The sequence below is a fragment of the Pteropus medius genome, unplaced genomic scaffold (genome assembly GCF_902729225.1).
Source record: "Pteropus medius unplaced genomic scaffold, Ma_sr-lr_union100, whole genome shotgun sequence".
Lineage (NCBI taxonomy): Eukaryota > Metazoa > Chordata > Mammalia > Chiroptera > Pteropodidae > Pteropus > Pteropus medius.
Window position 1 is genome coordinate 17,579,178 of NW_024340696.1, and position 18,769 is coordinate 17,597,946.

Consider the following 18,769-nt stretch of genomic DNA (forward strand, 5'->3'; position numbering starts at 1 on the left):
CTGTTATTTTTAACGTATCAAATTATGAACCAACATAAATCAATGATGCATTTTTGGAGCTCTTACTTAATGGTATTCACCCATTTAATTGGTTAGATAGTATCTTAAACCACCTTACCGTAGATGTATTTAGTGACATTTATTACTTGCAGACTGATGTAACTCATGAATTATTAAAAGCATCAGCATATGGAACCTGCTCTTTTCTCATTCCAAATTCTTTTAATATGGCTTATGTTGAGCCATCGAACTGGCTTCTGTCCATCCCACTGACGGAAGCCGCAGCCAGACGAGCATTTTTATAAATGATTGGCTTCCCTTCCAAGTAAGAGGAGGATGAAATGTCAACTTTTTCCTTTACTACCTGAAAAGCAATCAGTGGCAACCCTTCCTGCTCTTCTTGACAGTAGTTTGGCTTTATGGAAGCAGGGTGGGCATTTAGCCAAATGTGAATTTCAGTGCTATATAAAGAAAAAATTTAAGTAGCTAAACCTCAGATAATAACTGGAATTTCAGAGAGTCATTCAGATGGGTTTAACCTGTAAGCCTTCAGTAAGCTAACTATAGCTCAGAAATTCCTGAACTGCAAATTTTAATCCCTTCTTTCCTGGTGGTGATCTGAGTATCCTGAGGTTTCCAAATCTCTCTTTGCAACAGTTTGCTCATCTGTAGGACTGGGTTTAGGGATAACCTTCAGAAGAACACTGGAACGACTAGTGACTGGTTTCCAGTCACTAATCAAGGCCACTGAAGAGAACATTTTATACTCGAACTTGGCTTCAAGACTATTTATTAACTTGACCTTGTGCTTTCTTATCTCTTTGAAATTCATTATCCTTATCTATAAAATGAGGACATTACTTATTTCACAGGATTATTATGAGATATTAAGGAAATAATATATGTGGAAGCATTTTGTAAGTGGTATAGCACTATAAAAAGTGTTGTTAATATAAGGCTGACAGTATAATGCTTTATTACATGGAAACATAAATTTTAGAATTGGATGGAACTTTAGAGGGGAAAAAATTGAAATTTACAAGAGGGTATTTTTTTGTACCCAGACAGGCTCTATTATGTATTTTCTGTTCTTTAATCCTTACAACCCCAAAAGTAGCATATTATTGGCTCCAGTCTTACAGATGAAGAAAGTGAAACTACTTATTTTTAAGATCTACCTCTCCATCATCCTGTTTTATAACTGGGGAAATGGAGGTCTGAAGAAATATGATGAATTGTCTAAAGCATAAATTCTCAGTTCATCATTCCATCTATAATATATTGCCATATTTTCTTAATAATTATTTTTATCTTGTACACAAACTCGACCACAAACTTAAATAGAAAACATAATAGCACATAATTAGATTGACAATGTAAATATAGAAAGATTTCTGTCACTGGCTTTATGATGGATATACTAAATAACCTTCCCAACTGAACAACTAAAATACCGATGAAGTATTTTAAAGCAATTTTAGCCTATTGCTAAGCTGGCATGAAAGTATGATGTTTGCTGACTCCCTAAACAAAGTGAAACTAAGTATCCTGGGAGGTGAATGGGAGCCAAAGCCAACTTTTGCTATGGAGACTTTTGCAGAGTTTGGCGACCTGGAACTTCTACCTGATAACTGTATGGAGTAGGGGACATGGTTGAAAGCCTGTGAGTTGGAGAATCTAACAAGAGCCTTCTGGATGAAGCTAGGAAAGTAGAAGACTGTACCTTCAGTGAAAGAGTAAAGAAAAGTAAGTCATAAGCCACCTTCCCGTGGTTCGTGGTCCAAATTTATACTACAAGCATGGTCCAAATAAACCTTAAGAGGACAGTTTCATTGAAAGTGGCCCTGAGTTGATGGGGACCAGCAGAAGTAAACACTCTCTGGAGGAACTCAGCTTCAATCTGGGTCTCAAATAATTCCTACAAAGTGTCAAAGGAAAACGAGCAGCTCACAGTTAAAAACCACAAAACCATAAAGAAATAAGATGATATGAATGAAAACCAACAGAAACACGCCTGCAAGGACTTGAGATAATTGGATTAGATTATTAGATTCTAAGAAATTATTCAGAGTGCAGCCCAAAGAGATGGAAAATACAAAGGAGTCGTAGAGTGATGTGGAGAACAGAGGGACAGGGTCCAACATATGTCTAATCAGCTACCAAAAAAGAGAGGGAGAAAAAGAAAAAAAGGTCTTAAACACATCTAGAGGACTGTGAGACTAAGTAAGACAAGTGCCTTGTGGGGAAATAAAAGTAAGACTAACAGTAGAAATATTTGGCCTGCTCCTATGACCCCGATTCAGCCTCTATGGCTCAGTTTCTTTGGATGTCAGAGCGCCTCAGTCCTTGTTACTGACAGGTACCCAAATGTGGTTACAGACATTCCAAGTCCACCGTATAGAAAACTTACTTATGAACAGATTAGTCGTGGGGATTCTAAGGTGATAATTTATTCTCTCCCTTCATCGAGTCTGCAGCACTGAGGGGATTTCTAGCCTCTGATTTTCTTCATCTTTCATGTGTCTGTTTAATGTGAAGTCAGTGAGATTTAGCCATCAGTCATTTTTTTCAGAATAATCAGTTATTTTTAATGCAGCGAGCAGACCTCAGACTCTTCCCGAATCTTTTCTCTCTCGATCTAAGGGAGCCTGCTCGAAGACATCATTAGGTCTCTAATTCTCCGGTGCCCTAAGTCAGTGCATGCCCAGTAGAGTGCTGTGCTGTGAGTAGATGGGGCTGCAGAAGTTTAATGGTTAAGGCAACATGGGCCCCTTTCAAATCTCCCAGTAACCATTAACATAAATATCATCTCACCATTTTGGACGGGGGACACCACCCTCGTGCACGTTAGTAATATGATGCTAATGCTTAACCCTTTCAATCGCTTCGTTTTCTTCAAAGGCCTGGCCTGGCATCCATTGAGAGGGAGTCTGTTTGAACCTAGAGGAGAAATGGAAGGGTTAACTCCTTTCGGTTTTGCCCTTTGACCACTTCAGGATGAGAGGCATGATGAAATACTTTTCAAAGTCTTCAGTGGAAACACATCATGCATAATTGGAGCAAAAAAGAATAAATCAAAGCTTTTCCCCCCTTTTAGCCTGGTAATTCCTAATTGAAACCACATTGAGGTAAGGGTTGATAACTTCAAAACAGCCAAGAAAACTGCCCTTCCTATCAAGGTATGGGTAGGTAAGGCTGCTCATTACCAGGGGCTCAAAAGCTTCTGTGTAACAGGCCTGTCCTCTCCTCTCTTCCTTTCTTCTCTGATTTCTCACTTTTCTACTCAGGCAAAATGCCTTCATTTAAATCAAATGTGGGTTGACTCAAATATCTGCTAATTCTCTTCTTGTCACATAAAGTTAGACATAGTGACATTTAAAAAAGTCTCTGATGGTGAGTAATAGCAATTAAATTTCGAATCATCCTACTTCGAGCTTGATTTCTCCTGTCTGGAATTTAGTCGGTTTAGGTTGAAAGAGTCCTTTAGTTGATAATGGAATGTGGTTTTCTTTGCTCTTGATTTTTATAATCGTCAAGTAGCTCCAGCAAGAACATTTCAGAATGGTTAACAAAGGCCATTTGCCACCTCCCTCCAGTTTTTGTGTGGTAGGTGACCCATATGGTTAGGCTCATATAAGGGCTGCCAGGACCTTTCAACTAAAAGAGAGCAGGAAGGGCCCAGACAGCTTCCTTCGTGTGAGCTTGCCAATGGCACTACCCTTAGAACTGGTAGTTGACTTTAAGCCTAGTCTCCCAAGGCCTCTCTTTCAGGGCATCCTGAAACCTGAACCCACAACTCCCTCTTGCTGGTTTGTCTGCTCGCTACTAGCTCGTTCACCACGGCTTCCCAGAATAAGCGATACGAAATAACGTTTCTAAAGCTGACATTGTGACCTAACAGTTATCATGGCTATTATGGGTTACTTTTATGTGATTGCAATTTAACAATCTGGATTTCTTGTCGAAGCTTCCATAACGAGTATTTGTTGTAGGAGTAAGGAGCAAAGGCTGGGAGGATGGCTGAGAGATGAACAAGGCATTTGGCTAAAGTCCAGGACTCTGTCAAGATGATGCACACTTCTCCCCTTGGTATCTCCTTCCATCTTTGAGTGAACAGTATATTTGAAAGTCGTATCGATAACCAAGATCCCGAAGGGGCAGCCGCAATAGGAGCAGCTTTATTTCAGGTCTCTGTTGCTGGGTGCCTGGTTCCACGCCGTATCTTGCCATGATGGAAATTTAATCAGGCAACAGAGTTAATTGCCAGCATTGTTTGCCTTTTCCCTGGCAGAAGTCAGTCTTGAGTAAATTATGGAAGTTTAAATTTGCTTGATTTCCTGCAGAAAGTGGGGTCAAGAGGTCCCAGACTGTAGACACTCTCTTTGGTCAGCCAGCAGGGGGTGAGGTCTTAAAGGTATTTCAGAGGTGACTAAATGCTGTTTTGAAATGTCCTTCTCCATACATTCTTTTTCTCTGAGGCTTAGTTTGTTGACCTTACCACGGTGGAGCGGAGTGCCTGTGTGAAGGCGTGCACCCCAGTTAAAGCTGCCTTTCTCCACGCCATCACTGTGCTCCACAGGCAGATGGGATGATGTTGGAGGGAGAAAGCAGTTGGTACAGAAACTTAGTTACAGATCAGCATTTCCGATGTCTGATCTTTTGGAAGAGAACATAAAGATGGCATGTTAATTTATCAGTAAAACAATACCCAGAAAAAGTAAGTTTCAAAAGAAATCAACAAAAAGCTAATCATGTGACTTAAAAAAAAAAAACCTGTCATACAAAGCTTTTTCATAATGTGGTTTAGCCTCAGGGCAACAGAGATGATCCTGTAGACCTTTATGTCCCCAAAGGACTTTCTTGTTTTAGTACTTTTATTTTGCATTGTAGTTTATCCTTTTTCCTGGCTGTCTTCCCCATCAGATTATGAACGTTTTGAAGGACAGGAATCTGTCTTTGCGTCTTTAACACTACTCTAAGGCATATAGTATTCTACGTTCAGGAAATGTTGTCTGAATGAACGAGTACCAGAAATAACGTTGGTAGGAATGATTGCTAAATGGCTGAGACCATTGTCTTATTCTTCCTTACACAGGAAGAATACTAACTGGGCAGAGCTGGAATTTTTTTGTGTTTGTTTTAAACTCCATTTGTGGAGTTCTTTGTTGAACCCCCTGCTGAGTGCGTTTGTGCATAAACTTATGTAATCGTCATCACCCTAGGCAACAGATACTGTCATGCTCCCCATTTTACAGATGAGGAAACGAATACTCACAGAAATACAGATGACAAAAACTGGTAAATGGCAGGGCCCAAATTCAAAGTCTATTAAACATCCTAATCCTACACTTCTTCAGAAAACTCAGCCCAATAAGATTCTTGGTAAGTACTTTAAAATGAATGAAGTAAGTTGGAAATGATTTCAGAATTCATGATGTCGCTCATGTGAGTGTACACCAGCTACTTACATCCGTGCACAAAGAGAATGGAAAGAACATGACTTAGATCATTTGGCTTTAACTTATTCACCTTCGAACAAGTTTTTATTATGTAGCACTGGGCACTGTACCTGGTGCTGGGTGTTACAACATTTGTGGCTCCTGCTTTCATGGAGCTTTCAAGATAGTTAACATATAAATCAGAAGGAAAAGAGAAAGTTATAAATAAAAACAGTATATCTGGAGAAGTACAGGTAGAGAAGCCAGGTAAAGCAGTACCCTAAAGCATGATAAAGTAGAAGCAGAGAGGGAGAAGGATGTCATTTAGAATTCTTGGTGCTGGAAGAGACCTCACTGCTTAGGCTACTCCAGCCTACTTTTGAAACATGCAGAAAATAAAGCCCAGAGAAATTGTTCCTCCCACAAGATCCACTGTTGGCTGTCACTTATCGAATGCTTGTACACGTCAGGTACTTTAAATTTATTACCTATTTACTTTTGTTAACAACCTCTGGGTTGTTAAATAATAATTAAGAAATGTTAATAATTAAGTAATTATTATGTCAAGTCAAACCCCCTCGAAAAGTAGTAATAGTATCATGATTTTATAGATACGGAAACCGAGGTGCAAGAGAGGTTAAGTACTTTGTCAGAGTTGTACCGCTGGGAAGTGAAAGAACTCGGATTCAGATTAAGGACTCACTTTTTCAAAACTGATTCCAAACACGCTCACTCACTTTTTGAAGTCATCTGCATCATCCCTCGTGGTGGATCCTAAAGTAAAGCATCGAGCCTATATCATAATAATATGCTCAGTAGCTTATGTCGCCTCCGTGTTCACCTCAGCATCTGTGTTTTATTGGAAAGCGTGGGCAAGGCTGCAGCCCTGTTCTGCTCCTTGACGTGCTCTGTCTCCCCAGTGCGCAGCCTTTTCTGCTTCTCCAGTTTGCAAGCTTTATTTGGTATGCAAATGAGTAGTGTGGAAAAATTGAACACCAAAATGAGTTACTGTCTGCCTCCCACCCACCCATTACTTCCTCTCCTCCCCTCTCATAATCATTCCCTTCCCAAAGGGGGCTGGCATATGAGATGAGACCAGGTCTGTCACTTGCCAAAGACCCCGGTTCCTTCTGCCTTGAAATCAGAGCTACAGTGCTTTTCTGGCGAGGGGGGGCCTCAGTGTAAACTCTAAGGGGTTCATTTTCTGAAAGTAAGCTTTGCGTCTCTCAGGGAACTTTCCTTCCTTTTAATGTCACAAAGGTATTCAAATGTGTTGACAGTTTCCCGCTTCTCCTGAAGAACAGACCTTATTTTGTTGGAGTTTTAATAGTTTTTCCTTCTGTATTAGAGATGTATTTACCTTTTTAAATTTATATGCTCCTTTTGTGTCAGTATTTATATATTTGGTGTGTTTTTATTCCATCAACCCTCTGAAATCACAGTTGTGGGATGGGCTCTTGCTTATTGGCGTAGATTTGTCAAAGAGAAATAACTTTCAGCATTTTTGTCTCAGAGAAGAGCTAGAAATAATGAACTCTGGAGTTACCCAAGATCCAGTTTCCAAAATCTATAAAATGGTGATGCTTACCCCAGCCTTGGAGCAGGAGGGTGTGGAGAAGGGCCGTGAACCATCACCACCTGGTGTTCTGTAGTCGACAGCCGGGGCTGCTTCCCACTCTGTCACCTACAGGTTATGTGACCTTGAACATCTTTCTCTGTCTTCTTCCTCTCTCTCTCATTCCCTTCCCTCCTGCCTTCTCTTTCTCCCTCCCTCCCTCCCCTTCCTTCTTTTCCCTTTCTTTCTTTTGACTGGTAAAGAAATGATAAGACATCATTCACCGTTTTTAATTCTCTAGTTTCATCATCCGTAAAATGAGAATAATGACTGTATCTGTCTTGCGGGTCATCGTAAGGCTCAGATGACATAATAAATGTAAAGCATAGCACCTGATGCTTAGAAAGTGTGTACTCGGTAAATCTCGATGGTTTCAATATCACACATTAAATTATTTAACACACTTCTTTTAAAAATCTTTTTGGTTGCTTTTCCATTTAAATAGTATTTTTGAAGCATGAGAGAGTATTGTATCAGGAGGAGTAGATGAGTGGGTTGGGATGGCGATGGCAGAGAGACCCCTTAGGGATTCATTGTGATTTAAGCACAGGGCTACTTATTGACTTCAATTTCCATAGAAGTCAGGAGGATAAGAATAAGATCTGGGGTAGCAAACTAAAACATGGTCCTACAAATGTATCAGATATTAGGGTACAAATACTGAAATATAGGCATCTCCCTGAGACTGCAGCTTAATGTCAAAGTGTGACGTCATGGAAATGGAAACTCGGCTTTGACAAGATAGCCTTCCCACTGTGTCTCTTGGCTGTGAAATCTAATTGTGGCCTGTTAGGGACATTTTGGCTTTAATATCCTGATTACATTAGGACTCCAGGAAAACCATTCGGTCTCCTTGAGTTCCCATCCCATGTGTATTCCATGTGTTTGTGTACATTTCCTGTCCCACACTGTTACATCTGGCAAACAGCTGTTGTCATGTATGTGGTGACGGGTATCCATCAGTGATATGGATGAGGTTGATGGGGGACCTCGGGAATCCCAGAGTATGAAAGACACTAGGGAAGTGTAAGCAGCCAGCATAACAGGTAGGATATTTCATATTCACCTACCTTCTGGCAGAGATAAGTTAGGTCCTGGTATTTTCACATAATAACGTATGAATGTGAATGTAATTAATGCCACTGAATTATATATTTAAAATGGTTACAATAGCAAATTTCATGTTAAATTTCACCACAAGTTTTTAAAAACCATACATAATATACCAAAAACCATTGTATACTTTAAATGAGTGGATTGTATAGCATATGAATTATATCTCAATAAAGCTGTTTTAAAATATAAGAATGTTTTAACAACCTTTTCCTATTATCAGTACAAAAATATTTTTGCTTATATTGCTGCATTAAAAATCACTTAATATTTTAATGGTAGCAAAGAAATTGAATTTCCTTTATTACTTTTTAAACTTCATTTTGAAAAAAAAATTCAAATGTACAAACCAGCAGTGAACTCTCATGCTTATCACCTAGATTCACACGTTCTATTTATTCATATTTTTTATTCTCAGCATTCAGAAGTGATGTGCTTTGATATGGCGGTAGTTTTGTTTCACCGTTTTGTCTTTTGGTTTGGTTTCCGTCTTTTTTTTTTTTTAATTCTACGTACATATTACTTATTGGGCCCTTTGTGTGTGAAAATTTGTGTCTGTCGTATCTTCTGTTCTAAGAACTTATTTAGTTTCTTTAGTAGCTTCGTTTCTTCCATATTCTGTGTTTTCTTTTTCACGAATCTCCTATTAGATGGATGTTGGACCTCCTGGATTTTCTTATCTCTCCTATCCTGTTTTTCATCTGTCTTTTTGTTTACCAGACTGGATTATGTTATCTTTATCTTTCATTCTTGCCTTTTACAAAATTTTAAGGTATCAAGTTTTAATGTCCGAGAGTTCTTTCTTGTTCTTTGATAGATCTTTTAAAATACAAATAGCAATTTATTCTTATTTCACGGATGAGAAAGCTTCTCTCACTGAGGATGTAATTCATTGTTGACATCGTTTTAATTTCCTTCTGCTGCTTCTATTGTCTCTGTTTCCTCCGAGGTCCTGTTTTTCTGTTTGTTCGTTTGGTTTCTGTCATTCATGCTGAAGAAGTTCTTGAAATGTCTGTGATTCTAGGATCTGTTCATAATTAAAAGAGAAGCACTGAGAACCTGATCAGAAGTTCTTTGTGTGAGGACAAGCTTACTGCCTGGAGGGCTTTACTGTAAGAGGATGGAGTGGCAAGCTAGGCACATGGCTGCCAAGGCTGCCAACGTTTTGGGAACTGCAGCGGGGAGCAGGCCGTAGGGCTCATCATTCAGAATATAGGTTTTAACCTGCATTTTCCTCTCAGCTGAGTCTGTGTTTTCAGGTCTGGAACTTCATTTTCTCAGAGAATAAACCTCCCTCTCCAGCCGGGTGGGGCGGCTGAGTGGGTGGACAAAGGGAAGGTTTGTGAGTCTGGGTCCCTCACTGTTCCTTACGCATGTTTTCACCAGTCCTCCCGTTCCTCTTACCCTCACAAGGTACCCGCTGAGCTTAATGCCTGAGCCTTCGTGGGGTCCAGCAGTTTGCCCTTGAACCTCGCTGGCTCCCACTTTGTAGCTGCTTAGGTTTCAGCTCTCGTTCTCCTACTCGGCCGTCCCTTCTCTAGCCTCTTTCAGTCTTTCAGAAACGTGTTAATACTGCTCTTCTCCTGTTCCATTGTCGTCGTAGATTTGTATGTTATATTTATTAGCTGTCGTTTTAGTGGGTTTGGGGAGGGCATAGAGATAAATGCATGTGTTTAATCTGCCATGTTTAACTAGAAATCTCCTCAGCTGCCGAAATTCTCTGCTCTGTTTTCAATGGTATCTGAGCCAAAGTTAATTAAAGAAAGTCAGTATGAATTTCGAGGAAGGGAAGACTTTGAACCGTTGCTTAGCTCTTGGATCAGTCATGAAAAAAGCTGCCAAACTTCCCATGTTCAGGTTTACTGATGACATTGGGAAGGAAATGAGTCCCACTGTTACTAGATCCTTCTCTGACCCACATAAATCTGTTTTCTTGCAGAAGTGGGGTAGCGTAAGCAACCCACTCTTCCTCCCATTGATCCCACCGCAGTCTCAAGGTTTCACTGCCATCGTCCTCACCTACGACCGAGTAGAGAGTCTCTTCCGGGTCATCACTGAAGTGTCCAAGGTGCCCAGTCTATCCAAGCTGCTAGTTGTCTGGAATAATCAAAATAAAATCCCTCCAGAAGGTAAGAGTGGGGAATGTGTTCGGGAAGGGCCTGGTTTGAGTGTTAGTTTAACTCTCAGCTGGATCCATTATGGATGGCTAAATTATGTGCATTTTTTGTTTTAAAGGAATTTTCCTGCTTTGTCAGCAGTAATGCCATTTCTGAGGCTGTGTGACCCCTGTTGTCTCCATTTTTGTGTTCTCGTTCTACGGTGGTCCATCTAACTGTGTTCGAGGGCTTTGGAATCGGTGGGGTCAAAGGCCATCAGCCTTGGGAAAACAGATCTCAGCTTCTCTCAGCCCTCTCAGCCGATCTGTTTACATGAAAACTCAGTTTAAAAGGCCTTAGTTTTCTCCGTCCTTATCTTGGCTCTGATACTGTGTTCTTCTTCCGAAAGAGGATGGCCTCACCTCTGACTGAGAAAGTCAGCAAAGCATGCCCTCTCCATGCCTCGAATTCGTTCCTCAAGTGAACGCTCGCGAGAGGAGGTTCCCTTTGGTTTATCTTTAATCACTTTGTTCCGTGCCTCGGCCACCCCTGCAATCTGCTGGCCGGCAGCTAGGGTTGAGGACTGTTTGATTAATTGGATTTGTTTTTAATTCAGGACGCATAGAGCATGTTCCACCTGCATTTAGTTTCTCATTCAGTCGGTCTATTACTGATCCTAATCCCAGGGACTTCAAAGCTCTTGCCCTTTATAGCCTATTAAAGCCAGGAAGTTTCTGATGGATTAGAGCGAGGAATGGGTTTGAAGTTTGTAATGTGCACCACTATCACCGATAAGGTCTAGTTTATTGCCTGACAGTGGTATCTACACTTTTTATGACTATCCCCTTTTAATTGGTTATACCGAAGTCAGCAGAGTCAGCCCTGGAAACCACCAGTAGTAGGTCTGTTGTCTCGGCCGGAAGAAGACCGTATTTCTGTCTCTTAGGCAATTCAGAATTTGCCTCAATAAAATTCTGTAGTTCCTCCTGAGACACTCAAAATTTTTCACTCAGTGGGATTTTTGTTCTCTGAGAGAATCAACTTTCTTTTTAGATCTAAGGAGCCACGGTGTGTGAGTAAACAAAATAGCATTTTAAAAGAATGCGCCATATTGTCCCCTGATGCACACTGCTTTTTTTAAAAAAATTATCTTCTTATTAACTAATTTTTTATGCCAAGGTTTTTTTTCTTCTCGGTGTCTAGGTGTTTTTGTTTGTTTGTTTTTTGTTTTATGTTTTTTTGTTTTTGTTTTTTTTTTGCTGCTGTTTTGTCTGATGCTCAATAAAGGAGAAGGAAAGAGGTAAAGAAAAGGGAAGGTGCTGGCACCTTCTAAGAAGGAGGGAGGAAGAGCCTAACAGGAAGGAAGAGGATCCGTGAGGAGGGACGTGGGGATGACCTCTGAAAGCTGACTTGGATTCATCAGTTCTAGTCGCCTCTCCCTGGAGTGCAGCAGACTGGATGGCACTGCATTGCTAATCAGTCTCTTTGCTCTCAAGGGACAGGTCCTGTTTAAAAAAAAAAAAGGCCGTGTATCCCTCCTCGGCTCCGGTCGTGTCACCCTGTATTTGCTCCTGCTTACAAAGGCCACCAGCTTTCAGAGAGAGCCTTTCAGCCCCTCTACTTTTCCCAACCCACCTCCGGCCCAGAGAGGCAGAGTTGCAAAGCCTGGTGCCAAACGCAAAGGAGGTTCTTAGAAACCTTGGTTAGCAACTTCGGGCTTAGGGCAAATTATTTATTGTGAGTTTGAGTCACTTCTTTTGGCCAAGTATCATTGCAAACTATGAGAAAGGAGAACTCTTTTTCTTCCTTCTTGGTCCAAGCCCCCACATTGACATAACTGAATGCAATATAGCACAAACCTAGGTTTCTGGAGCAGGGTATTCAGTTTTAATTTTTGGTAGACCCTACTAAAATGTAGTGGTTAATTTTCTGACCAAGATTTTAGTTTACTTTTGAAATATTTTGGCTCTAGGGAGGAAAGAGAGCCCTCAGATGATGAGGCCCTAATTTTGACACGTTTAGAGACTGGACCAGCTTTTCTCTAATGGTGGTTTTTAGGTCAGGGCTCCGGCTCCGGCGATGTGGTTCTTTGGGGAGAACATGAACCATGTTTAATCTTCTGTGGGGTGTTTGTTCACTTGGTAAATGGGGCTGTCAGCTCTGGCCCTCATGCCAGCAGAGGCATCTTATTTTTCATGTACAGCATTAGTAACATATATATTTTTTAAAAAGAAAGTTCAAGGCTTTGAAATGTTAGAGGCAAAAATTGTGTTTTTCACTTTCTCTACATTTACTAAAATAAATACTGTGGTTAACATGTCTGCTGCTGAGAGGATTAGTGTAGGCAGAATCTCCCCGCCCCCCACACCTTTTTTTTTTTTTTTTTTTTTTTTTCCACTTTCCAACCCAACCAAATACTTTTTTTCTTTTCTGGTCACATTTAAGTCTAAATTGCTGGGTTTGAAGTTTAAGAAGATACTTAAACTAGGCAGTAGAAATTTCCAGCTTTCGTCACATTGGTTTTGAGCTCTGTCAGAAAAAAAGGCAAGCCACTGCCTTCCTCCCCGCCAACTCTTCAGTTTCCAAACCTGATGGATTTAGGAGTTATTTACCTTGGCCCCTGGCCTCAGTCTGAAGGAAGCTGGTACACTGTCCACTTCAGATAGGTTTACCTCAGCCTTCTTTTTAACTGATTTCAGTTTTACATTTGAATTCATCTCAGGATCCCCCCAGCGTTGGCTTGCTGCTTTCATAGTTCTCAGTGGGCAGGATGGGATTGACTGAGAGTGTCAGGATGCTCCACCCAGAAGAGGCAACAGGGAAGTAGAAGCAGCAGCTACCTTCCTTTTGAGGTGACTCGTAGAAGACTGTGAGAATTAGGGTGATGGGGACCAGATGTACACCAAGCAGCATGAGCACTCCCGAAGGGGGCTCAAGGTCTGTGTGGCGGTGATATCATTTATTCTGTGGCTCTGTGATTGTGTTTGTGACAGTGATTGCCAGGATGGGTGTGGGGTCATCTTCAGTCAACTTGAACATTTTATGGTACCTTTGCCAAGTTGGAGAAAAATTCTCTTTGCTCACATCTCTCTTGGCATCCAAAATGGAGAAAACCATTAATCAATATACATTTTTTTTTAAAAAAAATCCTTAGCACAAGGAGTTCTTTTTCTCCTTTAAGCTGGACTAAAGCTCATAACTGTAAAGTTATCAGGTCACTTGGCTCAGTTGTTTGTTTTTCATAAATTTAGTGTGTTTGAAAAATCCTAGTTTGTAGACTTCTTTGTGTGAATGCAAGGTTACATTTCTATTTTGCCAGCAACAGATTCACAAGATGAGGCACAGGATACAAGGGCACACTGTTCCATTTAGAATTTAAAGGGATAAGGAAAAAGAGACCCTGCCTGGGTTAAGCAATAGTAGAGCCTGAAGATTTCTAGCTATGGCATTTTTTCCTTCTGCATCCTGAGAGGTCAACCTCTATCTCTCTGTCCATACCTCTTCATGTTGTCAATAGAGAAGTGAAGTTCATAAGATTTTACAAGAATCCATTCGTGAAAATGATAATAATACAATGCTATTAACCATGTATTGTATACTTTTTATATCTCTGGAATAGAAACTGTGCTAAGTGCTTTATACATATTATCTCCTGTCCTTACGACAGTCCTGCAAGAAAGATGTTATTATATCCATTTTTTAAAAATGAAGCTCAGATTAGTTGAGTAATTTGCTTCAGTCACAACACTGCAAACGGCAGAGCCAGAAATAAACAGAGGTCTCTCTGGGTCTAAAACTCTTGCCCCTCTGTACCTATTTAGATTACCATTTAGCAGCAGGAAAATCATCATGCTCCGTCAGTTCTCTGATTTGGGGTTGTATAGAATAACTAGGTCCTTGTCAGGGACCCAAAGAGACAGGAAAGTAAATCTATTCTTTCAAAAATACTAATAGGAAGGGGAAAAAACCTCTTCTTTCTTACCTATATTTTTCTTTCCTACCTCATGCTTCTGTCCTGATTTTTAAAACAGAATCAAAATCCCATATCAGAATTATCTAAATGCTTTAGGGCAAAGAGTAATTATAATGCTTATTCTTTGATTGCTGCTCCCTTACCTTTGTCCTCCACAGAAGGGATGCTAAAGCCTGAAAGAATGGTGGTTCCCTTTCTTGGAGGCCTATTTTATTTAAAAATGTGAAGTGAAGAAACTGGGAATTCTATTTAGAGCCCTGTCTTGTGGTAATGATGGTTCTTAGCTGACCATTGAGATGGAGGCTCTTTTTGGCCACCCAGGCCCAACTCAGAACAGGGAAAGTAATCACATTTCCAAAAAAGCCACGATTCATTCTGTGTTTCCATTTGTACCCCACATCATCCTCTTTGTTAGATTTTTTAGAATAGCAGGGATTCAGTTTATTCAAAAGTGGACAAGGGAGGTACAAGCTGGAGGCATGTCCCTGTATTGTCAGAGTAGTGTACCAGATCTAAGATGTACCATCTTGCCGTCACTACCTAAGGTTCAAAAAAAATCCTTTGATTTTGTAAATAGACACAAACTTTCAAGGAAATCACAGCTAACATTTAGCGGTTGTCTACCATGTCCCAAGCACCGTGCTGCTAAATACATTCATGTTCATTCTCATAGTCATTCACGGAAAGATGGTGTTGTTATTCCCTCTTCATAGTCAGACAGATTCAAAGTGATTGACTTGTTCAAGATCACATGGCTAGTAAGGGGAACACCTGTTTGAAGCTGTTTCTAAAGACTGTGCTCTTTCTGTGATATATAAACTGCCTGATCCTAGGACTCAGAGGCATCTTGTTTGGTCTCTCATCTGATGTCAAGTACAAATCTGATCTAAGTTAGTACATTTCAAGTAAAAGGGCACATTATGTTGTTGAAGGCATTTCATTCATCTTAAGACAGTTTATACCATTAGAAAACTCTTACTTATTTTGAGTCGAAATCAATTTTCCTGAGACTTTCACCCAGCCACTGCTCATGGATCTAACTTTAGAGGCCGCAGAGAACAAATCCCTTTTCATCTGATAACCCTTCCATTATCCCTAGTGTATTCGTCAAGGCCCAGGTAGGAGACAGAAACCACACAGTAGCTTGAACAGGAGAAGTTCCATATAAAGAATTATTAACTAGTAACAGGATATTGGTGACTAAGGGGTAAAAAGAACTAAAGATTACAGGAAGTAAATTTGGGAGAGCACCTTCTCCACCTAGGTCTGAGATTCAAACCTTGTTGGAGAGCGCATGACTATAGCCCACTGCTGAGGTGCCACAGGCCAAGTCTGGCCAGCAAGAAACCAGATGTCCCCTTGGATACCCATAGAATTCAACAGAAAGCTGCTCAGCAGGTGTTACTGAGTTTTCTGGGAAACTGGCGAGGGCTTCAGTGGCGCTCCCTTGGAACCACCTACGGACAGAACCTCAGCTGAATTGCTCTCGGGGGTGCTGCTGAACTCACTGGGAAGCTGGTTGGGGTGTCTGCAGGACTTTCTGGGAAGCTGCCCCTGGAGCTAGAACTTAAACTTGCTGGAGATAAATGCCTCTGCCTGCCTACCTGCTGGTCAAGTGCTAGAGGAGCAAGAAGTAACAAAAGCACACCAGAACCAGGAAGAAAAGCCCCCTTCCTTCTAAAGTGTCTCTACAGCACCCTCTACTGACAGGGTTCAGCACTGGGCCACCTGGCAAAGGGAAAACATTTCCAGTGTCACAAACAGGGTAATGAAGGGTGAATTGAAATTGAGAAGCAATAAATTGACAACTTGCACATTTAGTTTCTTTAAACATTCTATAGATATTCCTGAATCAAGTATCTGCACTACCCTCATAACACCTCCTAAACTGTTTTTTCAGTTGTTGGTACTTTTCCCATATTGTGATACCCAAATCAGAATACAGAGTCTAGCATAGGAGTTCTCCAAGTGTGGTCCAGGGGCCCCTGGACATCCCTGAGATCCTTTCAGGGGGTCTGCGAGGTTGAAATTATTTTCATGATAGTACTGAGTCACCCTCCCTTTCCCACTCTTTTATTCTTTCACAAGTAAACAGTGGAGTTTTCCGGAGCTACGTGACATGGGATAACGTCATCACTCTAATAGCTAATGGAATGTCTGCTTGTGTATTCTTGTGTTTTAAAATTCCCTCAGTTTTAATTTCTAATACAATAAAGTGTGTGTGTGTGTGTGTGTGTGTGTTGTATCACACATAAACAAACTTTGAGGTTCTCAACAGTTTTAAAGAGTACAAAAGATTCCTGGCACCAAAAAGCTTGAGAACCACTGGGCTGGTAGGTAGGGCTATAACCTCCTTTAGATATTATGATCGACTCATGTTTTGTAAGGATTTGGACAGTAGATTTATGACAGAGATTTTATTTATCTAGAAGAGGGAGTGGGAAGCAAACAAGAATAAGGGTAGTTGCTGGAGAAAATTGTTGAACATCATTGTTTTATTCCAGATCTAGAGAAACATGAGATTTGCAAGCTGCAATAGATGGTACAGGTTCTATTTGGTCTTTTATGCTAAACAGACTTAGATTCCAATACTAACCTTATCATTTATTAACTCTGTAACCCTGGCCAAGTTACTTAACCTCTCCGAGCCTTGTAAATACTACTTTGTAAACTCTGCCCGATAGGGTTGTCAGGAGGCTTGAATGACATTGCATCTTTAAAGTGTCTGGCATATACTAGTTGCTTCATAAAGATCTCTCTCTCGCTCGCTGCTTATTCTTACCCCAAGAAGAAGGGATTTGCCTAAGATCCCATAGGTAAGGCAGAACTCAGGTCTCCAGTATCTCAGTCCTATGTCCACTCATTTGTTCCAAAGATATTTATTGATTATGTGATTCTGTACCAGGAGTGAAACTATAATTAACTGTTGTTATTGATTAAAAGACAGCAGCCTATAGGATCATTTCTGGTCTCCAGTTTAGTCCTTTTCCAAACATGCTTTTTTTGGAGTTGACCACATTTTTAGGCTCTGTGCTCATTTAAGGCTGTGAATATCTTTTTTAATCACAGGGCCTCTCACTTGCACAGGCTTCTTCCAAGATTCTGGTAATGCCCCAACAATGTGGTACTTGGACTTACTATAAAATATGTGGAAGTGAGATATTTTGTCTGCAGTTAGTTAAGACAGCTTTTTTTCCCCTTCTGACTTTTCCTCTGTCATACTTCTCTTTATTATGGCGACTTTGGAGTGGCTATGGGCATGTTAGGGCTTCCAGACCCACAAAAACTAGATTGTTCCACCACTACATGATGGACTTTTAGGAAACAGTATGATACCTAGCTTTCCTATTCTCATTTGACAAGTGTTGTGTGAAGAACAGACTGCCCTCTGTAAAGAACCCTGAGATCTACAGACAGGGGTACTGTACCAAAGAAGTATTCATTTCACGCTATGCTAAATGCAGCATTTTAAAATAAGGAACCTGTGGTTAAATTGCTTCAGTCATCTCAAAGTAGAATGGTGAAAATGTAAGGCAAGTCATGGGTTGGTGTTTCTTTACTGTGCTAGAAAATCCCACATAATTGAACCGAGAAATTTGATATTTACTCTGTAAATTGGACATGATGAGAGCCAAACTCGGTAAATCACGGGCGAGGGGCTGTCGAGTGGATAAAGTGCTAAGTTCAGGAAGCTGCACTCGTTGGGTGAAACAGTGTTGTGAGGGGTGCATTTTGCGGCCTGGTTAAGCTGCCTGAGCGCGCTCAGAGTTGGGCACGTCGGGGCGGACCTCCTCCACGCATGCATCCTGTTTCCTAGCAGAGCCGCAGGCAGGTTTCTACCTGGCGTGTACCTGTTGGAAAGTATTTTGTAGACGTGGTAGAATTCTGACATTAGAACTAATCACTATGCTATACAACTGAACTAATATACTATTGTATGACAACTATAACTGAAAAAAAAACCTCATTGAATCGTACAGTGTAAATATGAGCAACTAATTATTATACTTCAGTACAGCTGGGGGAAGAAACAAAAACAAAAACAAACTATGGGCCTGAGAAGGAGGCAGTCAAGACTGAATTTCTCTTGTCATTGTGATCCTGGTCCTTTTGCTTCTCTGTCTCTCAGTTGTGAGTTGAAGCCAGTTTGTGCCTTCTGGTTAAGGCAGTATTGAGAATTAGTAGTGCCATTGTAAGGACTTAGAGAGGATAGACATATTTATAATATATTATAAAACTGCATTTGTAAGAATTTCCCTTGCACATTCGTACTTGTGGATTGAATTGATTCTTCCATTTCATTTGTGGTATGATACTCTGAGTACTTTATTAGAGATACATATCTTGTTTTTTCTTTTCCCAGAGTCTCTCTGGCCCAAAATCCGGGTTCCATTAAAAGTTGTGAGGACAGCTGAAAACAAGTTGAGTAACCGTTTCTTCCCGTATGATGAAATCGAGACCGAGGCCGTCCTGGCCATCGATGATGATATCATTATGCTGACCTCTGATGAGCTGCAGTTTGGTTATGAGGTAA

At 40.7% G+C, this 18,769-nt stretch overlaps 1 protein-coding gene across 1 annotated transcript in view; it reads left to right on the forward strand.

The window, feature by feature from the left end:
- The window catches only part of LOC120609297 (exostosin-2-like), a 78,404-nt gene that overhangs the window by 19,429 nt on the left and 40,206 nt on the right, over positions 1-18,769 (forward strand). Inside the window, exons 3-4 of the mRNA XM_039871723.1 lie at positions 10,106-10,295; positions 18,599-18,765. Coding sequence (XP_039727657.1) covers positions 10,106-10,295; positions 18,599-18,765 — 357 coding nt within the window. The remainder of the gene's footprint in view (positions 1-10,105; positions 10,296-18,598; positions 18,766-18,769) is intronic.